Source organism: Canis lupus, chromosome 19 (assembly GCF_011100685.1).
Source record: "Canis lupus familiaris isolate Mischka breed German Shepherd chromosome 19, alternate assembly UU_Cfam_GSD_1.0, whole genome shotgun sequence".
Taxonomy (NCBI): Eukaryota; Metazoa; Chordata; class Mammalia; order Carnivora; family Canidae; genus Canis; species Canis lupus.
The window spans coordinates 41778307-41801618 of NC_049240.1; the positions used below are offsets into that span (position 1 = coordinate 41778307).

The 23312-nt window shown below is 37.6% G+C and overlaps 1 protein-coding gene and 1 long non-coding RNA gene across 22 annotated transcripts in view; one reads left to right on the forward strand and one right to left on the reverse strand.

Annotated features, from left to right (window-relative positions):
- THSD7B (thrombospondin type 1 domain containing 7B) overlaps positions 1-20037 on the forward strand; it is a 725201-nt gene extending 705164 nt beyond the window's left edge. The window contains exons 21-27 of the mRNA XM_038565098.1: positions 991-1150; positions 2210-2383; positions 2483-2578; positions 5283-5365; positions 7672-7864; positions 11454-11541; positions 18849-20037. Coding sequence (XP_038421026.1) covers positions 991-1150; positions 2210-2383; positions 2483-2578; positions 5283-5365; positions 7672-7864; positions 11454-11541; positions 18849-18930 — 876 coding nt within the window. The 3' untranslated portion in view covers positions 18931-20037. The remainder of the gene's footprint in view (positions 1-990; positions 1151-2209; positions 2384-2482; positions 2579-5282; positions 5366-7671; positions 7865-11453; positions 11542-18848) is intronic.
- LOC102154499 overlaps positions 1-23312 on the reverse strand; it is a 310721-nt gene that overhangs the window by 10988 nt on the left and 276421 nt on the right. For 8 of the 21 annotated variants that reach the window (XR_005374235.1, XR_005374238.1, XR_005374239.1 and 5 more), the window contains 3 exons: positions 15573-15653; positions 7102-7164; positions 6779-6981 (listed from right to left, as the gene is read on the reverse strand). The exons of 1 other annotated variant lie outside the window; for it this stretch is intronic. This is a non-coding gene — a long non-coding RNA (uncharacterized LOC102154499). 12 more of the 21 variants (XR_005374226.1, XR_005374229.1, XR_005374232.1 and 9 more) reach the window with 8 other exon arrangements.

Here is a 23312-nt window from a genome sequence, read left to right on the forward strand (position 1 = left end):
GGTACTGGGACATTGGTGTTACAACACGGCCTGCATGGAAGGTACGGGTGACCAAGAAACCAGCTGTGCTTGTTTGTAAAGTTGAGGCCAGCTTGGTGACACACTACCTTGTATCTGCTTTTCCTCCATTCCTGCTATAGTTCTTTACCCCGACTCTTGTCATCCTAGGATTTTACTTCCTTAGCAGAGAAGCTCTGCCTTCAGCTCTGTTTTCTAAGGTATTTATAGAAAAACAGAGCTACTCTCTAAAGCTATCCAAATGTCCAGTGGACTTCGTTTTGATGTATGAGCACCTGACAAAAACTGAGGAGAAAATACTCATGAGTATCTGCCAAAAATGTTATAATAGGAAACCTTTCATCAGGCAGATGGTTAGGTCAGATAACCACTAAGAGCTTTCCTGTTCGAAGTTTCTGTTTCTGTGAGACACTGCACAATTTTTTTCTAATTGCCCAGAAAAATCTGAGTGGGATTTGTATTAAGTACCTTCAAAGAACATTATTCAACACAGGAGGCATGCTGGGAAAACAACTTCTTGTGGCAGGAAAGAAATCAGTGTTTTATTAGAAACCCCATCTAAACCATATGAGAAAGTACTGAATTCCCTGCAAAAGAAAAACAGCAGAGAGAGAAATGTGTGCCCCCCGGCCATACATGCTCTCTTGGGGAGTGATTATGGATTAGGCCATTTTAATACATATACCTAGACAAATTTTGTATTGTTTGTTCTTTTTTCAGTCGATCCTGGCTGAGTTCCAAAATGAATTGTCATATTCTGAGTTCATAAATTCCATGGAATAAATTTGCATTTCTACTTCAGCTTCTCTATCAGCTCTAGGAGAATTGCTCAGTGATGCTTTATTGTCAACAATCATAGATAATTCCCAAGAGGAGGAAACTGCTGATTTTCTTGAGCAAGAGGTGGTAGGAGCAAAAAATGGAAGATGCTAACTGTTTGGGTAATTCTGACAGCATCCTTTCCTTTGATAGGGTGGAGACTGTGGGGAAGGATTCCAGATCCGCAGCCTGTCCTGTGTGGTCCACAATGGTTCAATCTCTGACTTGGCTATAAGTGTAGATGATGCACTGTGTGGAGAAATGCCCTTTCAAGACAGCATCCTGAAACAGCCATGTTCTGTGCCTTGCCCAGGTATGCAGTTTGCAGTGATTGGGAGGGACTTCCCTGGTGATTTTTAAATTCATTTTCTATTTTATTTTTCTGGAGAAGCGCTCATCAAAACTGAAATTTTGCATTAATCAAAATTAAAAATGCAATAAAGTTATCACTTTGGGAGACCTCTACGGCTTCAATGCAGGTAAAGTAGGTGAGAGGCAAAAAAAGCACTGGATTTGGAAATTTAAGAATGAAGTAGAAATTTTGCCACATCACTGGTGTTTTATCAGGGACCTAGAGTCTAGTGCCTTGGACCTATAGTTGCTCTGTCTGAAAAATGTGTTAATAATGCCCAACCCGACCACATCTAGTACACTGGCCAGTACTCAAAAAATGTTGACTGGATCCTTGAGTTGATGAATCCCTGAATGAGGGTGTGGTGGGAGCAAGTAAGATTGTAGGTTCATGAAAGCCTTCTGTAATCGTGAAAGTCATTATTAATTACAGAAAATGCATGAGGTGATTTTAATCCTAATAACCAACTTACCTTGTATGGCCTAAGTTTAAAGTGGCTGAATATATCCACATGTGTGTAAACACATACATATGTACACATATATGTGTATACACACGCACACAATTATGTATGTTTAGAATATTAAACATCATTTAGCCTCAAGGATATTCCACTTCAGAGACCAGTTTCTTCCTGTTACATGCTTTCAATGAACGTCTACTTTATGACATTATGTGGCTCTTTGAAAACTGAGTTGCTATCATTTTTGTATCTCCCTTTTGAAAAGCTTACTATATTAGTAAAAAACACATGGTGTCCTCTAGACAAGACTATCATGATTTGGAGTAATGGCCGTCTAGCTTTTGATACTTTCTTGCTGAACTAGATTAAATAAAAAAATTATCATTCTTAGTATATTCTAAGTGGAAAATTGGTCAAGGTAGAATGTATAGTGCCTACAACCAACCTACATCACTGTGCCTTCACCACAAATCTCACTGTGAACCCTGTCCACATAAATGTTTTCAGGTGCTAGTTTTCACATTATTTTCCTTGCCCTGTCCTGCACCATCATCTAGGAGACTGCCATTTGACGGAATGGTCTGAGTGGAGCACATGCGAATTAACCTGCATCAATGGAAGAAGCTTTGAGACAATGGGCCGCCAATCTAGGTCAAGGACATTTATAGTTCAGTCTTTTGAGAACCAAGACAGCTGCCCCCAGCAGGTTCTAGAAACACGCCCTTGTACAGGTACCAAGAGCACTTTTCAGTTCTCAGCCTTGATTGATCAATGCTTATCTGTTTTTATGTGAGGTATAATAGAACCGCTGTTATCGTATTTACTTGCAGGAGGCAAATGTTATCACTACACATGGAAAGCAAGTCTTTGGAACAATAATGAACGAACTGTATGGTGCCAACGTTCAGATGGCATTAATGTCACAGGTATTCCTGCCTAAGATTTGTGTGGGCACTTCAAAAAGATCTCTGAGTGTTGCTGTTTGTGAGAAGAATTAGCTTACAAATTATAAGCAAAAGACTGGGCAGGTGGACTTAGATGATCTTCATAGCAAATTGTCATTGGATCTTATTTTGTTTTAAATTTTTAATTAAAGTATACTTGGCAGATAACATTAAATTAGATTTAGGTGTACAACATAGTGATCCAAAAATTATATACAAGATGCCCACCATGATGAGTGTATTACAGACTCTATTCCCTATGCTGCATTTTTCTTCCCTGTGACTTATTTTATAATTAGAAATTTGTGCCTTTTAATCCTCTTCACCCATTTCACCTAACCCACCCCCTACCCCTACCTTTGGCAACCACCAGTTTGTTCTCTGTATCTGTAAGTCTGGCTTTCTTTTTTTGTTGTGTTCGCTTATTCTGTTTTTTAGATTCTACATATAAGTGAAATCATATGGTATTTGTCTTTTTCTGTCTTGCTTATTTCACGTAGCATAATACCCTCCAGGTCCATCCATGTTGTTGTAAATGGCAAGACTTCATTCTTATGGCTCTGAGTAATAGACCTTTGCATCTTAGAAAGCAAACAGTTTGATCCAAAGACCCATAATATATAAAACAACTTACATAGTAAAATTTCCTTAAATATCGTGTTCTGAGACAATGGCTGAAAAACAGACATGACAGTTTAAAGCAACAGTCTCTAAAGTTTTAAATCATGTACCTTCTCAGTAAAAAGTTTTTGACGACCCATCTCAACATATCCTCTTCTTGCACTATTATGCTCCAGTATCGTATTATAAAACACGTACAAAGTTGAATTGAAAGGATGGATAAAGATATAATAAAATATATTCATTAATAGTGCAGAACTTCTTTGCTGTAAGTTACAGATGTTTGCATCATGCACTGGAAGCTCGATTTTGGATATTTTTCTAGTTGTCACTATTTAATATCTACACAGACTGAGCAAAGGTTTCCTCACTTATGACAGTGGCTACAATTTGATTGTGCAAATGATCTCAATTTTAAAGTTTGTTAATGCCTTCTCTGAAAAATATTGTTTTACTGCTACTGCAGCTGACAAAGCTTATTGTATCAATGAGAGAATTTCTATTCTTCTGTGGGAATTGAAGAATTTTCAGCTCCGCCTTTGTCTAGTTTGCCTATATTTGCATTATTGTATTCCCTCTAACCCATAGTTTATCCATACGGTAATTTATTTTAAGCTGCTTGCCCATTCTGTAAGTTATGGTTGAAACTAAATACACTGTAAATCTATTTAATCAGGAATACCAAAAGCAGCATCCTCCGCATCATGCTGAGCATTGGCTGGTGAGGGCTACACTGTCAAAGTCTCTGCAGAGTACTTGGTGCACAGTGTATAACCGGGCCATCTAATGATGAGCTCAGGTTATTACTATCAGCTGCTACGTATTACAGCTTAATTTCAGTTTTAAATTTAAACAAACTACTGTATGAACTATAAAAACTCTAGTATTTTCTAACCAATCCTCTAGAGATTCTATCCCCAGGGGTACAGGCACTGCTCTTTGGAGAACACTGGTTAAAAGAGTGGAAACAACCCTCCCCCGCAAGCAGTTACTGGTAGCAACAAAACCACGTGGTTATTGCCACTAATGTCCAAATTATCCATTTCACACATAGGTATAGTTCTCGATTGTAGGCTTTTTTTGTTTTGTTTTGTTTTTTTCCCCCTCTGGGGATTATTTTCTTATTCTTCCAGTAACAGTAGGAATTTAGCTGTTTCATTCTCAGGCAAAACGTAGATGTTTCCTCTACAATCTTAACCCAAAGCTTTTTGCTAGCTACAAAGTCATAAACTATAACTGGGTGACAATTGTATTAAGACAAAAGCTAGAATCTAGAAATGAAACCAGTATTCAAATACTTTAAATCCTGCCCTCAAATAATACATCATCTTCTTAGGCTAGTACTTTGAATCCAGAAAGTCATGACTAATATGTAAATGATTTTCAGATTATAGACACCTTATTCCATCCATTTACTCAAAAATCTTGCATACCTGCAAGTACTGTATCAGATGTATGACTGCTTCTCCTGGACCTTATACATTTACTTTTAAAAATGTGTGAAGCTCTATATGTGACTCTGTGTGTGTGTGTATTCTGGTTGCGATACATTTTAAAATGTTACCAAAGACTTGGCTAGTGTGGTCCATGAATCTATTAGTGGCATTCCTTTAGCATTTGGTTGTTGACAATTGGCTTATTGCCTACTTGGGGTATTCAGGCACTGGAAAAAACTACACATAGAATGAGTCTTTAAGCAGATATATTTTCTGCTCCTGAACTTAAACTGAAATTTCATCCATTCTTTTCCTGATCTTGGCCCAGCACACAGATGTTGCCCTCGAGCAGAGCCATATGATAGAATGACATTGCCAATAAGCAGGTATAAAAACTACTGCAAACATCTTGTTAGCAGAGCCTCTCATCTTGAACAATTCTTCCTAGAGTAATCAATAAAATAAAGCTGGACCATGTATAGGCAAATACATATAAAAAATAATACTGTTACAGAGTGGCCAGTGCCTGAGAGGAAAAAAAAACATAATGTTTATCATAGAAAAGTCCACAAATGATGATGGTGGGTTTTTGTGTTATTTTTTGTTTTGTTTTGGTTTGGTTTTTGTAGGAGGCTGCTCCCCTCAGGCACGTCCTGCTGCTATTCGCCAGTGTAATCCAGCCTGCAGAAAACCTTTTTCCTACTGTACACAGGTGAGTCCTGTGCTAGAGCCTTCTACAGTTAATTGCTGTCTTCTGCATATGTTGTGTGTTTTCCAGTAGGCTACAGCCCCAACAGCAGTTCCATGTACTCACGGTACCATCTAGAGGACTTTGCAGGAATAATCACAGCTACTAAGGATTTTTTTTTTTTTTTTTAATAGGGCCAGGTCTTAAGTAAAACAGTCTTTTTCTATATATCTCCATCTATAACAAAATCTGCCTATCAGCTAATTCATACTAGCTCTGCTTATCAATAATTGTTCTCAGTTGATTTATTCTTTCATTCTTAGCCTTCCATCTAGTCAATCTATTTAGAAAGATATTATAAATGTTCATATTTGCTAATATTGAATAAAATTGATTACACTTGATGACTATGGTACAAGTAAATTTTTAGTTCATTTTAAATAAGCTAAATATTCGGCTATGGAGAAAAAGTACTATGCTCATGTGCACACATTTTCTTAAAGCAGAGCTCTTTATCTCTGTTCTTCTCTCTTAACTCCCATTTATGACTGCTCAGGAATTAATGCAGGATGTGCAATGTGTTCTAATCAATGGCACTCATAGTGAGCAGTGCATATATTAAGTTATGTCATGTTCCTTAAAGAAACAAGTTTCTTCTTCTTATGTGCTCTTTCCAAAAATGAGCTGGTTAAAAATAATTTAATTATTCAGTCCTAGTTTATGGCTCTTTCACTTCAAGGTGGGTTAAATCTTTACCACGGAAAAACTAATGCCTAAGCTTATAGAGGAGAAAAGAGGTCAGCAAAACTTCATATACTAATCACATTTGCAAAATAGAAGTCATAGCTTTCCACCCCCTGTCCAGATACCCTCTTTAATAAAACATAAATACCGTTTGCCTTGAACCTTTGGCACACCTGATTGGTTATAGCTTTTCCCTTAGACGAGAGGTGATCTTAATTGTCTTAATTAGCACTCTATTGAACACCATGCAATATCCTCAAATGAAATGCTGTAATGTCACTATTATAGGAATGCTGCCTGTTTACTAAACAATGGGCAATTACTAATTATTTTATCCTAGTTTTCTGACCTTTTCCTTTTGTAGAAGACTGAGGTTTTAGTTTTTAGTCTTTAGTTTTAGTATCTATTTAGTATCTAATACTTACTATTTACTGCTCCTTAAAATCATGTGTTCAGTTAACAATCAGTGATCCAAATACATAGTCCCTTAAGACTCACCCAAACTTGAGTGGGTGAACAGATGAGCCTGTTCAAAAAATGCCAAATAGTTTTAGGTAAGGCACTACAACAGCAAAGTCATACAGAGTCATAATTTTATGCTTAACTTGTTCTGTTCCATATTTGCTGGAGGATGGAAGAGCAATTATTTTGTTTCACTTCTAAAGGCAGAAAGAAATCCTTGCTGTAACTCACCATAGCCAGCATCTTGGAGAGGTTTATTGTACAATGAAAATGACCAGGAATTCACAGACAAGCATGAAGGACACATTGTCATAATGCCAACTTGGATGTAATGTGACACTCAGGTTACTACAAGGAAGGATATGGGACAAGTGCCTTGGGTGAAGTCTGTTTTTTCTCCACTTAGGCTGCCTTCCTTGAGTGCAAAACCAAGCCTGCAAGCAGAGAGGTAGTTCAGACTAGTTAGTGATCAATGGTAGAAGGTGGTAAGCAGCATTCAGCAGCTGGCACAGTAACAGACATCAAAGAGCACAAAGCCCAGAGGCACTACATACATAATCCCTGTTGCTTTACTTCTCAACATCAAGGGCAGCAGGTTCGAATGAGTGGGCAGGAATCTGAAAGAGTTGTGGGGAGAATGGAGGATAATTTCATTAAACATCTCTGTACTAGAGAAAAAGAATGGAGTTAATGCCCTCCGTTGGCAAAGAATCGTGATTTCTTACTTGCAAGCTGTAAGAATTGTCAACTTGTAGAGAAATCTGATGATGTCTTTAAGGGGTGGCTCAGTGGTTGAGCATCTGCCTTTGACTCAGGTCATGATCCAGGGGTCCTAGGATTGAGTCCTGCATTGGGCTCCCTGCAGGGAACCTGCTTCTCCCTCTGCCTAGGTCTCTGCCTCTCTCTCTATGTCTCTCTCACGAATAATTAAATAAAATCTTTAAAAACAAAGGGTTGACTTAGGAATTTGGAAAAATGAACTGCTTGGTTTTTCATCTCTGGCAACTCTGTTGCTGAAAAACCCCAAATTGCCATAACACATTGCACATGTATTAAATGATTCCAGCTTTTAAATTGTTCTTTTTCACCACTGTGTAACCATGAAACTATTTTGTATGCTGTAGGGTGGAGTCTGTGGCTGTGAGAAGGGCTATATAGAGATCATGAGATCAAATGGTTTCCTGGATTACTGCATGAAAGTACCCGGCTCAGATGATAAAAAAGCTGATGCGAAGAACCTTGCAGGGAAAAACAGACCTGTGAATTCAAAGATACATGACATTTTCAAAGGATGGTCACTTCAACCCCTTGATCCAGGTACATTTCAGTTAAGAGTAAAACATACACGTTTTCTCATGGGGCATTGGGGTTCATATTGTCACCACTACTTATGACAGAAAAAATGGAGGGAAGAAGAAAAAGAAAGAGGTGAGACAGAAGAGGTAATGTGGTCCAATTCAAGGTTTCCCAGATTTGAGTGTCAAAAAGAGGTAGTCCCTTTAAATGTAAAATGTTCCCATGGTTGGGTGAAGATAAATGAAGATAAGTCTCTCTTACCCCCAGTCTGAGATATGGAATTAAGTCCCCAAATAGTAACTTTTAAAATTATCTTTTCATTGTAAATTACCTCTGCAAATGTGTATATAGAATTGAAATTAAGAGCAAAAGTTGGAATAGATCAAGAACCTGCAGATAACCTTAGGAAATGTCTAGGGACCCTATGTGGTTTGAAAAATGCTGTTGGAACAGTAAAAAGCCTTAATCTCAGAAACAGACCTTGGCACCACGGCTCAGAATGTACCTGTTTTGTGATTGAGTGTAACGCTTTCACCTCTCTCGATTGACTTCATAGTGAGGAAACCCGTCCAAAGTCACCTTCCTTGCAGAACTTTTGTGAGTTTTAACAGAGTGCTGGGCCTACAGGGCTCAGAAATTGGTGTGTTTTTTTTTTTTAAGATTTTATTTATTTATTTATTCATGAGATACCTAGAAAAAGACAGAGGCAGAGATATAGACATAGACAGAGGGAGAAGCAGACTCCCTGTGGGGAACCCAACACGGGACTCAATCCTGGAACCCTGGGACCATGCCCTGAGCGGAAGGCATATGCTCAACCACTGAGCCACTCAGGTGTCCCAGGAAATGATGGTTAACAAAGATAGAAATGAAATTTGTTAGATGCTTTCTGTGTACCCTGTCATCCTGTGCTGGTTACATTGCATGAATGATCTCATTAGGTTGCAAAAACCTAATGAGATGCTATCATTGCCATTTTTGAGATTAGGAGTCTGAAACAGAGAAAATGAATTTGACCAAGGTCTTACCACCAGTAATAGGAAGATCCAAAAGAAGGGCCGTTCAGCCCTTTCATAGTATTTATCTCAGTTTTCCCCTTGTAAAGTATGCAGATAATGAAAACAAGATGCTTGGTGCTAATCATAAGTACCTTTTCCAGGAAACAAAATTCTACTAATAACTAAGCAAAGTGGCCTAACAGGGCATGGAGAGGAAAAAGGCAGACAGAGCTCAGGCAAAAAATACCCTGGAAATTTCCTCCCAGACCCCAGGCCTCTACAAATCAAAAGTGCCTTAATGATGTACTTCAATGAACCAAAAACCAGAGCCTGGGGCTCAAAAGACACTAGATCTAGTAGGAGAAACCAGATGCATGCTCCTCATCCAACTTTTCAGAATGATTACGGTATCTTATGCATTTCTGACTCCACTGTATATATTTGGGTATGCCATAGATTTTAAAATCATTTCATTCATTTTGTGATTAAATTAGCAGTAGCTTTAAATCTGAAGGAAGTGTGATCTGAAGGAAGTGTGATCTAAAATGTAGCCAGGCTCACCCACTGCCTGTAGACTCCAGTTCCAGAAGAGAATTAGAGTGAGGTTCTAGAGAAAGGATTGCTCAATTCCCTAAATGAGGTCCTTAGCCTTTGGGTGGCTAATTAAAACCTCAATAGTGGTATGCATGTAAATATATATATATATATATATATATATATATATATATATATATATTTAGTATATGTAACTGTATGCATGTGAATATATATATGTATCTGTTTTCCTCATGAGAATGTAAATGAATTATGAATACCATTTTGTTCACATATATATTTGTATGATGAGTTCTTAGAAAAGAAATTTTACAAAATATGATACATATTGCCTAAATGTCTCTCTAGAGTTTGCTCCAATTTATATTCTCCTCATGAGGAAAACATTGATACTTATGTATAAGCAGAATAAGGAAAAAGAAAATATGATACAATTATACAATGTCTCATATTAAAAAGAATGAGACCTGCCTTGTGACCTAGCATGGAAAATTGCTTTAAAAAAAGTACAAATCAAAATATATGCCATTTGCATTTCTTTAAAAAAAAAAGGTGTTATGTATTTGTATGCATGTACTCATGTTTGCATATACAAAGGGAGCTAAAATGCTTCACAAGGAAACTGGTAACAGTGATAGCTCTTGGCTCGGGAATTGAGAGAGGGTATCAGGGCGACTTATTTTTCACTACACATCTTTTAATACTTTGAAGTTTGATCCTATCCATTATGTTATTATAAAAAGTTATATTCTTTTTTAAGTAACATGGACCACATACCTCTACTCTTGGGATTTAAAAGTACTGAATCCTCCAAGTACTTCAGGTTTGTGAGATTTAGGAGTGAAAAGATGAAAGGTGTTTTCTCACTCAGGGAAGATTTTTTTTTTCAAGTGTAAAAATCTCAGAAGAGGGGATTTCATCATTAGTGTTTCAAAGAGGTCAGAATCAAAGCTTTGTTAAAAATTTTATGACCATAGAAAAGTATCATTACTAACCTTGAAACCTCATTCTAAAACCTGACTGAGGCTTTAAAGTGTAAACAAAAACTGTAATGGGTAGCGACAATATAATTGAATGTAATTGTGATTTTATTCCAAACAAGTGTTGCTTACAATACACTTTGATAGTTGTTCATCACGCATACGCCTTTCAGATATGATGCTGATATGGTTTTTTGGACCTGCAGTTAATTATATTCATGTAGTCTAATGAATCTTCTGTGTGTATCTGTGCTTCAGAAAGGAATGCAGTTCCTTTGGGATGCTAAGGCATTGTCTTCTCAGTCCAGTTAACTGTGCTCACATAAATAGATCAGACTTATTTGGTTTTATTTTTCTTAATTCTGTCAGATGGGACATCAAAAATAATGTCTACTTTACATGTGTGGTTACAATTTGACATAATTTGGTGACTTTATTACCATATTTGGGCATATAGATTTTGTTCATTCAACATCATTTCAGGAAGCAAAATCACCAAAAGGGGTGATGTAACAATTTTGTTTACATACAGGATTACCTCTTAATTTTTTGGTTCTCGGGATCCCTGGGTGGCACAGTGGTTTAGCGCCTGCCTTTGGCCCAGGGCGCGATCCTGGAGACCCAGGATCGAATCCCATGTCGGGCTCCCGGTGCATGGAGCCTGCTTCTCCCTCTGCCTATGTCTCTGCCTCTCTCTCTCTGTGTGTGACTATCATAAATAAATAAAAATTAAAAAGAAAATTTTTTTTTTGTTCTCTCGGTGTTGCCAAATGTATTGCAATACTTTTGTATTATATATATATATAAGACTATACACACATAAAAACATATTTAAAAAGCCTGACAAATGTTAGATTTTATGAAGTAATGATTATTGTTGGGTGCTTCCCATTTGAAAAATTTGATAGACTTACATTTTACATTTTCACCTTTGTCGGACATTTTCTAGCTGTCACATATGAGTAGTTCCACTGATTGTGATTTATGCCAGTCTCAGAATTCAGATGATAAATATTAAACTCAGATGAGAAGACTTTTGTATGCTAAACTTGTTATTTAATCTCTATTTTTAAACAGATGGCCGAGTAAAAATTTGGGTTTATGGCGTTTCAGGTGGAGGTTTTCTTATAATGATTTTCCTAGTATTTACTTCCTACCTTCTTTGGTAAGTACTGACAAGCAAAAACGCTTGTATTCCATATTCTTAAAGAAAGTGACATATAAAAAAAAAAAAAAAAAAAAAAAAAAAAAAAAAAAAAGAAAGTGACATATTATACTAAAGTGTCATTGGCCATTATAACTAGACTCTTAACCCACAAATAACTATAAACAGAATAGATGAAATAATTTATCTTTAGTGTCCTCGTTTGACATAACTTTCTTTTATGTAGTTTTCAAATAATATCAGAAGATATAAGAGATAAATTATTTTTCAGCCTTGACTGCACCTTAGCATCTGTTAGTACCTGCTGGGGACCGATACTTGGGCCCCAGCCCTAGTGATTCTGATTTAATTAGTCTTGCCTGTGGCCAGGTCATCCAGATGTTTAAAAGCACTCCAGGTAATCCTAAAATGCAGCTAAGGCTAAGAGCTATTACTTTAGATCATTCTAATTCTTAAATTGACCTATCTTGACCAGTGGGTTCAAACAACCTGTTTAGCACATTTTAAGTAGTAGAGCCAGGTGTTTATCCACATTGACCAGATTTGAGAGAAAATTTTCTGTCAATTCCAAGACCCCCATTTTGTAAGTGACTTGTGCCTGAAAATTTTATCATTCTCAGAAAATGATTATTGGTTTACTGTATAGAATATATTTTAGTTGATGAGTTGCTATTGAAGCCAGACAGAAGTAAATACATTTGAATGTTTTCAAGTGTGTTGAGTATATTTTATTAGCTTCCCAAGCAAAATTTCTAAAGGGTCCTTTAAAAAAAAAAAAAAAATTTAATGAGATCAAAGGATTACTTTGCTTTTTTCTCCAAACTGAGATCCTTATAATCTATTAAAGTATTTCCTTGAGAGTTTTTAACCAAGTTTTAATCTTGATTCAAATGTAGCCTCAAATATTCATATTTGAGTCATATTTAGCCTCAAATTATGTTTCCAAGGTCACACAGGTTTTTAAATCTTTGCTCTGGATCAGTGAAAATAAGATGACTTTAATTCTTTCTGCCACCTATAGTGCTAGTGCTAAATTGAATCTCTTGAAATTGGATTACCCAACTAATTTTTCCATAGTGCTGTGGTAAAAAGTAACACCTTCAGGTAGTCCTTCACCCTATAATCAAATGATTTAACCAATTTTTATGTCTCAGTTGATATATTTTGTGTGTATTCCTAGATCCTGTCTTAATGAACAAATGTGAAGTTGAAAGCCTTATATGAGGTTTACAGTGATAGGGTCTATTCATCACTAGAAAAGATTAGAAAAGGAGGAAAATATCTTATATTGCAACAAAAGACATGAAGATTTGACAGAAACTTCTCTGAAAGTAATGGCCCAACACAGTGTAAGGGAATCAGATAGTTTGTTCTTCTGTAAAAGCTTGGAGGGATTCTAGTTGTTAATTAATGTTTAATCTCTTAGGTATTCTAGGGAAGAGGGAACCATAGGATTTGGAATTGGGGACATAGTAATTAATAGTAAAATTCATTAAATTTGCCTTTCTACATTTCTCTATTCCTTCAACAATAAATATTTATTGAGGCCCTTTCTGAATGACTCTAGGGATTAATTAGGTACATCACTGGATTCTGGAAACAATTTTCTAGAGAATTTTTAAAAGATCAATGCAATTTTCCCTTTTTAGTGACCAAATTACATAAATATTGATGTACAGTATTTCTCACATCTATTTTTTCATCTTCAGTGCTTGGATTTAGTCATCTCCATTTGGGAGTAGCACAATGGCTACATATTGGGACTCAAAACAAATGCTCTTTTCTGCTGTCTACAGCCAAATAGTCTTCCTAAAATTTAGCCAGATGATCAGCCCCTCTCCTACTCAGATACCATCAGAGGCTTCCTTTGACAGCAAAATGAAAGTCATGTTTTGGCTGCCTAGCCAGCCAATTAAAGTCTTCTATAATTTAAGGCTGAACAATCCTTGCAATTTCATCTTCTATCTCCATATGCCTTGGACAGTCTGTCTGGTGTGTTGTGTAAGCCCAGATAGATTTTTCTCATTAAAGACATTAAAAAAAATATTTCCTTTAAAAACTAAACTATTTTGATAAAATGGTAAATTTCCTACTGGAATATTTAACCTATGTGCTTAGTTCTACAATCCCATCAATCCTCTATTATTTTAGTTCATTATAATATACTCATTTTCTCTACTATCATATTTCATAACAAAGTTTGTATCCATCTTTCAGATCACTCCTTTCCACAGGTTTTCAAGTTTACCATCTTCATTTCTATCCAGGTTGTTGAGATACAGCACTTTTAATCTATTTGTGTTGCTGTTTCAGAGGTTTTATCCCAAGACCCCACATACCCATTCACATGCATTGGAGAAGTTCATCATTTTATTTGTACTGTGCATGTGTAGTTTTGATGTCTATTATGCACTTCTTTATATTATAAACTCTTCATTATATGAAAAAGTTATAAGTATTGAATATAAGGCTACCACCTCTTTCTGGAGGATAATTTTTTGTGAGAACCTTATATTAGGGTACTTATAGTGTTACCTTCTAATTTTGCAAGGAGACTTCTGTTTCCAGGGTTTCCTCCTCCTATCCCATTCATCTAGAATGGTTTTTCATCATTAGATATTGACACTCTATTGGTTCTTCCCAGTAAAACTCAAATGCTAGCATTTTCTCATCAAACAGCCTAGAATAACTTGGCCATTTCTCCTCTCTGGCATTTACTCAAGGCTGTGATTATAATAATTTCTATAAATATCTTCTGCCTCTACCACCCAAAGTAGAATAGTGGATAAATAAATATTATACATAGGTTGCCTTTCCCATCCTCATGATAATCTATTGAGTTTTTACTGTTATACCTATTTTAAAGAGAGCTAAGTGATCCCCAGAAAAGTTCAATAACTTCTCTGAGGTCATCAGCCTGGTAAAATCACCTCTAGGTTTGCCTAGGCCCAGAAGGTTTCTCTTTCCACTGGTCTTCCAGTCTGTAATTTCCTTCTCTTGAGTAATCCTAAAAACTTTTTAGATTCAATGTGTCATCAATAGCTTTCATATTTTTTAGAAGCTCCTCGTTTCCCAAGTAAGCTATAGACCTGGGAACAGACCTATTGATATCAAAACACATACCATTTACTGTTACTTATGAGTTACCTAAAGATAGAGTCCAAATAGATACTTTCATGGCATTTACTTCTATTAAATAGCTTGCAGAGGAGTTAGAAGATGACAGTCTTTGAGATTTTATATTTTCTCCCCAAAATAAAAGACTTAGGCTAAGAGAACTACTATAATATTCTAGCCCTTAAGTGTATACTTTAGATGAAGGCAATTTATAATAAAACTTAGAAATGCTTTTGAGAAAATATAGAAAAATAGCCTTCTTAAGGACTACTTTGTTCAGATACAACCCTTTGTACATCTACCATTAGTGTTCAGAGTTTTTGAAATATTATTGATGCCCCTGCTCCCCTGGCAGTAAAGATCCATGAGGCAATTTAGTGAAGACAAGCACTGGGTAAGCTTAATCTAGACATAGTGCCAGAAAATTGTTCCAGATAACTACAGCACATCTATTCTGCACTGCCCAGTACAACTCAGCAAATGGGCCCTCGTTGGGCCCAGGTTTGAGTAGTGCCCCCACTTCCAGAGGCTCTGCCCTCATGAGTGGCTACCTAACCCAAAGACCATTTCAGGCTTTCATCAAGCTATTTATTCTCTACTGCCCTGGGGATGGGTCCTTGGGGCTTGAATTCAGTGGTGCTATTAAGTGCCAAGAGTTTGCCCATCAGTTGATAATCAGTTTGCTTTCCCAGCTTCACACGTTCATCCTTTGCTAAAATGCAACTGATCACGGAAGAGGTCACTTTAAATGTGTGTCATGCAGTGATCTCCGTACAGCCACTGTTGCGTAATAGCTTTATCCCTGTGCCAACCCCGAAAGTGATGGTGGCTGTCACGAGTGCTCCATTAGGAAGAGTTATGAGGTGACACCTCAGTTCGACAGGCAAGAATAATGTGATGGATTAGAGATCTACCTTGGGTACAGGATGAGTGGTGGTGGCCTATGAGGCAGGCATCTGCAGGTCCTGATTTAGTGTGAGGTGGTCGCACCTCTCCTGATACCAGAGTTGAAGAGAAAAAAAAAAATTCTTTTTAATATTTTTTAAGGGAAAAAAAGGGAGATCTCCTAGTTGCTGGATTTACTAAGGACAGCCCTGCCACACAGCCCCTCCTCTCAGGGATCTTTTTACCTAGCTAGGAAGCCTTGTAAAGCTACAGCTACCCAGCATGTACCACCTTACTCAGTTTGCCAACATTTGAGAACTATTTATAGTTAGGATATTAGGATCTAAGAGATTCATAATAAAATAAGGCCTTCATCCCAGTGATCCCCAGCAAACCCCATGTGGGCCACCCCATCTGGACCCCTCTTTTTCTCCAAAATTCCATACATGGAAACTTATTCATAAAAATATCTCAAATATTTGGAGCAGAATTTTATAGGCCTAACACACAGGGTGGCCAAATTTAGATGTCTTCCTGGCAATATCAATACATGGATTCAGCCCTCCCTGTCCCTTTCCCCATTCCCCAGGAGTCAGCTCTTCTTCCATTTCTCTTTGCCCAATAGCCTTTGGCAAATACTAAGAATGGATTGTTAAAAACTATTTGGAAGCACCTACATTTCCTCCCTCTCTCTTCCCATCCCTTCCAAAAGGCAGGAGCTATAGAATGGGGGAAGATCCCAATTGTCATTTCAGATGAACTGTCTTGTATTAGGACAACCTCCACTATCACCAGAAACACCACCAAAGTGAATGCACAAACTGTCACTTCCCAATTGTCCTAAACTGTTGTGTGATTTCTTAGTACTTTCAAATGCTGCAAATTAGCATTCTCTGGACCTCATTTCTTTTTTTTTTTTTTTTTTTTTTTTTTTTTTTTTAATTTTTATTTATTTATGATAGTCACAGAGAGAGAGAGAGAGGCAGAGACATAGGCAGAGGGAGAAGCAGGCTCCATGCACCGGGAACCCGACGTGGGATTCGATCCCGGGTCTCCAGGATCGCGCCCTGGGCCAAAGGCAGGCGCCAAACCGCTGCGCCACCCAGGGATCCCCTGGACCTCATTTCAAGCTGGGTCCATCATTCTTTTTTTTTTTTTTTTTTTTTTTTAAAGACTCCGTGAGTCTTTTTTTTTAAGGATTTATTTATTTATTTATGATAGGCAGAGACACAGGAGGAGGGAGAAGCAGGCTCCATGCCACGAGCCCGATGTGGGACTCGATCCCGGGACTCCAGGATCGCGCCCTGGCGCCAAACAGCTGAGCCACCCAGGGATCCCCATGGGTCCATCATTCTTTATGCTATAGTCTAGGCCAAGCAATAGAACTAGAGCCACTGAAATATATATTAATATAAAGTTAAATTGAATGTTATTCTAATAATTATACAATGAATACCTTTTGAGAGCATGAAATTAGAGGCTGAGGATCCCACAGGAGGTTTCTGCCTCTCCTTGGCTTCTCTGATTGGAAGGTAATTGCTTGCAGCCCGTGCCCAGCACTCAGCTCTTCACCCATTGAGCACCCACTGCCCCACAGATGCCAGGCAGGAGCACTGATGGAACCTGTGGCTCTTCCTATAGGGATTTTTAAAACCATTTCTAATTTCTTACGTTTGCTGCATTATCAAACCAAGGAAGATAGTTTTAGAATTTGAACATTTAAATTAGGTGATTCTCCTTAGACCCATTTTAATTCTATCAAGCATCTCTTTGTGTGTATGTCTGTGTGTGGTAAATTCACCTAATACAAAATTCTCCATTTTAATAAAGAAAAAGAAACCAGACACAAAGACCACATATATTATCACTGCATCTGCATGAAATATCCAGAATAGGCAAATCCCTAAGAGGTGGAAAGTTAAGTGGTTGCCAGAGGCTGATGGTGGGGGAGATAGGAATACCACTTCTGTGGGTACAGAATTTCTCTTTGAAAAGTTCTGGAACAAGATAGGGTGATGGTTAGACAACATTGTATATTATTAAATGCCACTGAATTGTATACATTAAAATGTGTTTCTAATTTAAGCTCAAAGCTTAAAAATTCCCATGTACAGACAAAATGTTTCTACCACATGCCAAGTTAATGGCACGGATACAGAGAGAGTGGACTGGGCTTATGTGTTGTGCTTAAATTTCAGCCTCAGCCACTCAGTGACTTGTGGGAAGGCAAGTGATCTCTCTAGTCCTTCTCTGTAAAAAAAATAAAAATAAATAAAAATAAAAATAAAAATAAAAATAAAAATAAATGTATTGACCCTAATGCTTCCCCTCTCTCAAGGTTGTTCTGGAATTGAGATATTTTATGAGATGAGCTATTTTAATATATTTTATGTAAAATGCTGAACACAAGGCAGGGCATTTAGTATATTTCTAATTAATAATAGATGCTACTATAAAATTAATACATTTGGAGACAAGGAAAGAGTTGGCTCCCTACTCGTAAGGGTAACCCCAAAGAGATGAGCTCTAAAGGCATGGAAAAGCAAAGGCACTGAAGAAGGAAGAGAGAAGACAGTATGGTAGGTGTGGGGCACTATGTGACAAAATTCAAAGTATAAACATTCATAAATGCAAACTGAGTTTCAACCACACTAAGAAACAAAGTATAATGCAGGCTGTCTTGCCCCAGATCTGGGCTATCACTGTATGATTTTCCAAGGTTACTCAACTCCAGCTTCTCTGTGAGAAGGAAGAGCAGCCCTTTCTGTCCTGGCAAAATTGTCAACCTCAGGTGAAACAGAGGCCAGGTGAGAGTGACCCTGCATGGTGCAGGATCAGAGAAAGTTTCCTGACAGACTCTGGTGACATAGCATCTAAATGTCAGGTTTGAGGCCAGCACAGAGGCATGTTTACTTACTAACAGAACTAGGGTAAGGCAGAGGAATCTGGCTGCTTCAGCTGCTCATGTGAAACATCTCTGATGTGGGGGGGTCACAGCAGCTTAGGAATTAGTGAATAGCAGATGCTTTTATTACTGAGTATAAACAAGAATGAGAAAAGTAGCTCTCTACCAAGTTCATTGTTTCCATGAAGTCCTTTTCTAGGATTTTGGAAAAAAAAAAATGATAGCTTCTCCTTAAAATAAGGATAAAATATGCAAGTACACAAAAATGAAACCCACAGTTTTCAGAGCGCTCAATCTTTTGCCACTTAACTACTTGGAATTTCTGTATCTCACAATTGTCTTTGGCAGATGAAACAGAACTCTGTGAACCTTTATCTGAGGATTTTTTTTCCCTTTGCAGCAAGAAGCCAAAACCACATCAAAGCACACCTCCCCAACAGAAGCCTCTGACCTTAGCCTACGATGGAGACTTAGACATGTAACCTGAAAAAGAAATCCAAATGTAGACATCAACTGCCTTAACCACTTTCTCTTTTGTAGCTCTCAGACTTCTCAGTTTTTTGAGGAATCTCATGATGTGACACATTGGGCAGAATACAAATACTGCAAAAGAAATATTGCCTCAACTTCATTTGGACATGGAGTCAAGGATTATTAAGTCTGCCATTTTGCTTTCAAGTTGTTTGTGGGTGTGTGTTTAATTTTTTGATTTTCCCAAGGGTCCTGAAAACCCTTCTCTTCCTGTTTGGAAATGGGAGGAAGAAAACATGATGGAATTCCCACAGACTTCAGTAAACTTTATCTTCAGCAGCATGATGACAATCTGGAGGAAAGTCCAATCAAGGCATTTACTGTAAATGACGAGCCTGACACTGCTTTGTTATGCACTATATTAGTGCAAGTCTTTATTCTTCCCATAATTCAACACTGAGTTTTCTAGAGTTTACATTGGTTCAAAGACTTTCAAATTGGATTGCCTATTTTCATGAACACAGAGAGAATGGTTTACCATTTCAGAAATTCTCTGAGTTTTTACCTTTAAATATTGTATTTTGTTTTGTAGCCAGGGGATGATGGCACTTCACGGGTTGCGTTTATTGAAAAAAAAAAAAAAAAAGAGTGGGCATAAATGCTAGTTTAGATGAAAGCTAGGTGGCTTCTGAATGAACTATGTATTGAGTGTTAGGTGGTTATATTGGAGAATGAGGGAGAATGAGGTAGATTATTTGGTTACTAAAACTGTATTTTAACAGAAATTTAGCCATGTAGATATAGTACTATACCATCCACACTTGTAATTCAGTTTAACGATGACAAACTCTGCTTTTGTAATTTCAATTTTCTTATCTGAATATTTATAAATTCTTTTTTTGAATTTAATTATCTGACCTCATTTAATATACATGGAACACCAATCCTGTTTGTAGCAAGTCTTGCTTTTATAAGGTTTCAATAATACCTAAAACCATTAAAATGCTGAAACCATTTTATGAAGATAATTGTTTGTAATTGTAGATGTTGAGAGTAAGAAGGTGCCATCTTGTGGTATTGACTTGTATTTATAACAAATAAAGTGCTCAAGAGACTGAGATGTTGCCTCTTCTAGATTTATTCACTTATGAATTGCCCTTGCTTTGACAAAAACTGTTTTACTGACAGCTTCCCTGTGTTACCCTTGTAGGGGTTGACAGCTGAAATCACTGCCAAAGAAAAGGATCCTTTTTCCACTTTCTCAACACTATCAACTACACTATGAAATAGAGCCAACTACAATTACAGAGTAGCTTTGAAGGGATATTTAAAGCTCAGTTAATATCAGAACAAACCACTGAAATAAGGCCAACACTGATATGTAAATGACCTAAGAAAATGGAAATGTTGAAATGTGATACAGTGAGGAAAAGAGGATGCTTTCATTTATACTATGACTTCTATTAACTGGTTTGGTCCGGTGGCACTATTGTTTAAAAAGAAAAAAAAAAAAAAAAAAAAGGATGGTTTATACCAATAGTGTGACTGAGCGAATAAGCCCTGGAATTGGCCTCTTATTAGTTCACTTAAATGAAAGCATCAACGGGCTTCATAGTAATTCAAGAGATCCTGCTTCAGAAATCAAATCTTGGCTATGCCCTTTACCCATGTGTGATCCAGCATAAGGATTACAAACTATCTCTGCCTCAGTTGTTGACCCATACAATAATGAAATCATTATCCTCTTAAGCTAGACATTAAAATAAGTATCAAATGGGTTTTTTGGTTCAAAATAGCAACGTAAGAGGATCACCAACTCATCCCCTCCACCTCGAGACAAACCAAATCTACAGCTTCCTATGGAAAAATTCCCAATGAAATAAACCTATAATATAACCCACAAATAACAGAACTACTACACATCAGACAAATGAGGAAATACAAACATTAGAACAGGACAGGCTGACACACAATCTCACCGTAAGCTCCACCCATGGTGCAGTGACCCACAGTTGGAAGGGAACACACAACCACAAGATTCTCCCACAGCAGCATATGTTTGAACCTCACTTTTGGCACTCCCAACTTTTAAGACTCGTGCCTGAGAGATGGATCCCCCCCACACATACACCATCTAGCTGTGAAAGCCAATGGTGCTTCTATCCACAAAACTATAAGACTAGAAAACTGAGAAATAGTTCTTCAAGGATTCACACAGACTCACAATGGCTAACCTCTAGGGCACAGCATACAGACAGCAGTCTTTCTGTGAAAGAGGCTATCTACATCTCTTAAAAGCTTTGACCTGAGGGTCAGGTATCTAATTTAATACAAATCTAGGGGCCTACTAAGATACAATGATCATAAAGGCTGGTGGACACCATCTTTATGCTCACCCACTAAGTTATTCAGGTGGCTAATACCTCCTAGAAAGGAGACTGTACCTGCAACTGGGGTCTGGTTTTTGTGGCTGTAATCCAAGGGAGGCTTTCTGATCATCTGACTGGTGGCCACTGGGCATTGTGTGCATAGATTCAATGAAAGATATCAAAGACAAACAGTACTTAACTGGCTATTACCCTAGGGCTCAGTGAATAAGGAGCAGACAGGAAAGCCCATCTCCTAGTCATCTCCTATAAGAGGTATATTTGCATAGTTGAAAAGCTGCTGCCCAAGAGTCTAGCTTCTAATCAGCCTGAATCTAAGTGTTGGCTGAGGTCCTCCCCTTTAGTTCAGTAACAGGTCTTGACAGACCCTCACCTACTGAGAGCCACAAAGAACTAAGTAGGTTACTTGGACAGTCACAAAAGTTTGACAGACCAGCAGGGTTAATCCAAAAGTTTCATCAGTGCAAAGCCTACTCCTTCAAAACTGGTAGAGGTGGCTATTTTATCCAACAGATAGAAACCAACACAGAATCAAGGCAAATGAAGAAATAGGAATGTGCTCCAAATGAAAGAACAAGATAAAACTGCAGAAAAAGATGCGATTTATCTGACAAAGTGTTCAAAAGAACAGTCACCGATCCATCTATGTGCTGCCTACAAGAGATTCACTTCAGATCTAAGGACATATGTAGACTGAAAATGAAGAGATAAAGATATCGCATGCAAGTGGAAACCAAAAGGTGGGATATCTAGACTCTTATCACACAAAACAGGCTTTAAAGCAGACTGTTACCAGAGACAAAGAACATCATTACATAATGATAAAGGGGTCAATACAAAAAGTATATAAAATTTGTAAATATTTATGTACCCAACATAGAAGCACCTAAAATAGAGAAAGCAAATATTAATAGATCTAAGGAGAGAAATAGCAGTACAATAATAGGGGACTTTATATCCCCACTTTCATCAATGGACAGATTAAAATTAATAAGGGAAAAATTATCCTTTAACATGTTTGGCCAGATGGACTTGACATATACAGGACATTTTGTCCCAAAGCAGCAGAACACACATTCTTCTCAAGCACACATGGAACATTCTCACACAAAATAAGTATAACAAATGCAAGAAGACTAAAATTATATCAAGCATCTTTTCTGAACACAATGGTATAAAACTAGAAATCAACTACAAGAAAAAAAACTAGAAAATCCTCATATATGTACAGAGTAAACATGTTTGTAAAACCAATAGTGATCATGATAATGCATATATTATAATGATAATGCCTACATCAAGAAACGAGAAAGATCTCAGGAAGGAGGCAGAGTAGAAGGATCCTGAGCTCACCTCCTCCCACAGACACACCAAATTAACAACTACATGTATTGCACCTCACTCTAAAAAGACCTGAAGATGGACAAAACAAATCTTCCACAGCTAAAATGATAAGAACAAAGATACATTGAAAGGGTAGGAAGGGAAGAGATGTGCTCAGGAACCCCAAGCATGGCTACCCACAAATTAAAGGGATATCATAAGCATAGAAGAGTGAGGGGAATCAAGCCCCACACTGGGGATCCCTGGCCATGGAAACCTGCACTGGAAAAATGAGTCCCCATAATGTCTGGCTTTGAAAATCAGTGGGACTTGACTCTGGGAGAGCCAGAGCACTAGAGAAAACCAAATCTCTGCCCTTAAAGAACCAGCACACTTTATTACTTAGTCTGAGACCCAGCAAAGAAACAGCAGTTTGAAAAGCACTTCGTTTACATGAAGATTTATTGACTAATTTTAGGACATGTGCCAGAGGGGCAGGGATCTACAGGAGCTTTCTCTGGAAATAGAAATGCTGGTGGGCATCATTTTTCTTGTCCCCCATCAGCCTGGATAGCCAGATGCTTTGGGAAGCTATTCTGACACCCTCCATTTGTCTTGCCAGTACTGCTTGCGCACCGCATCATTCCCATGTAGACCTGCCCCACCCCATATACTGACTCCAG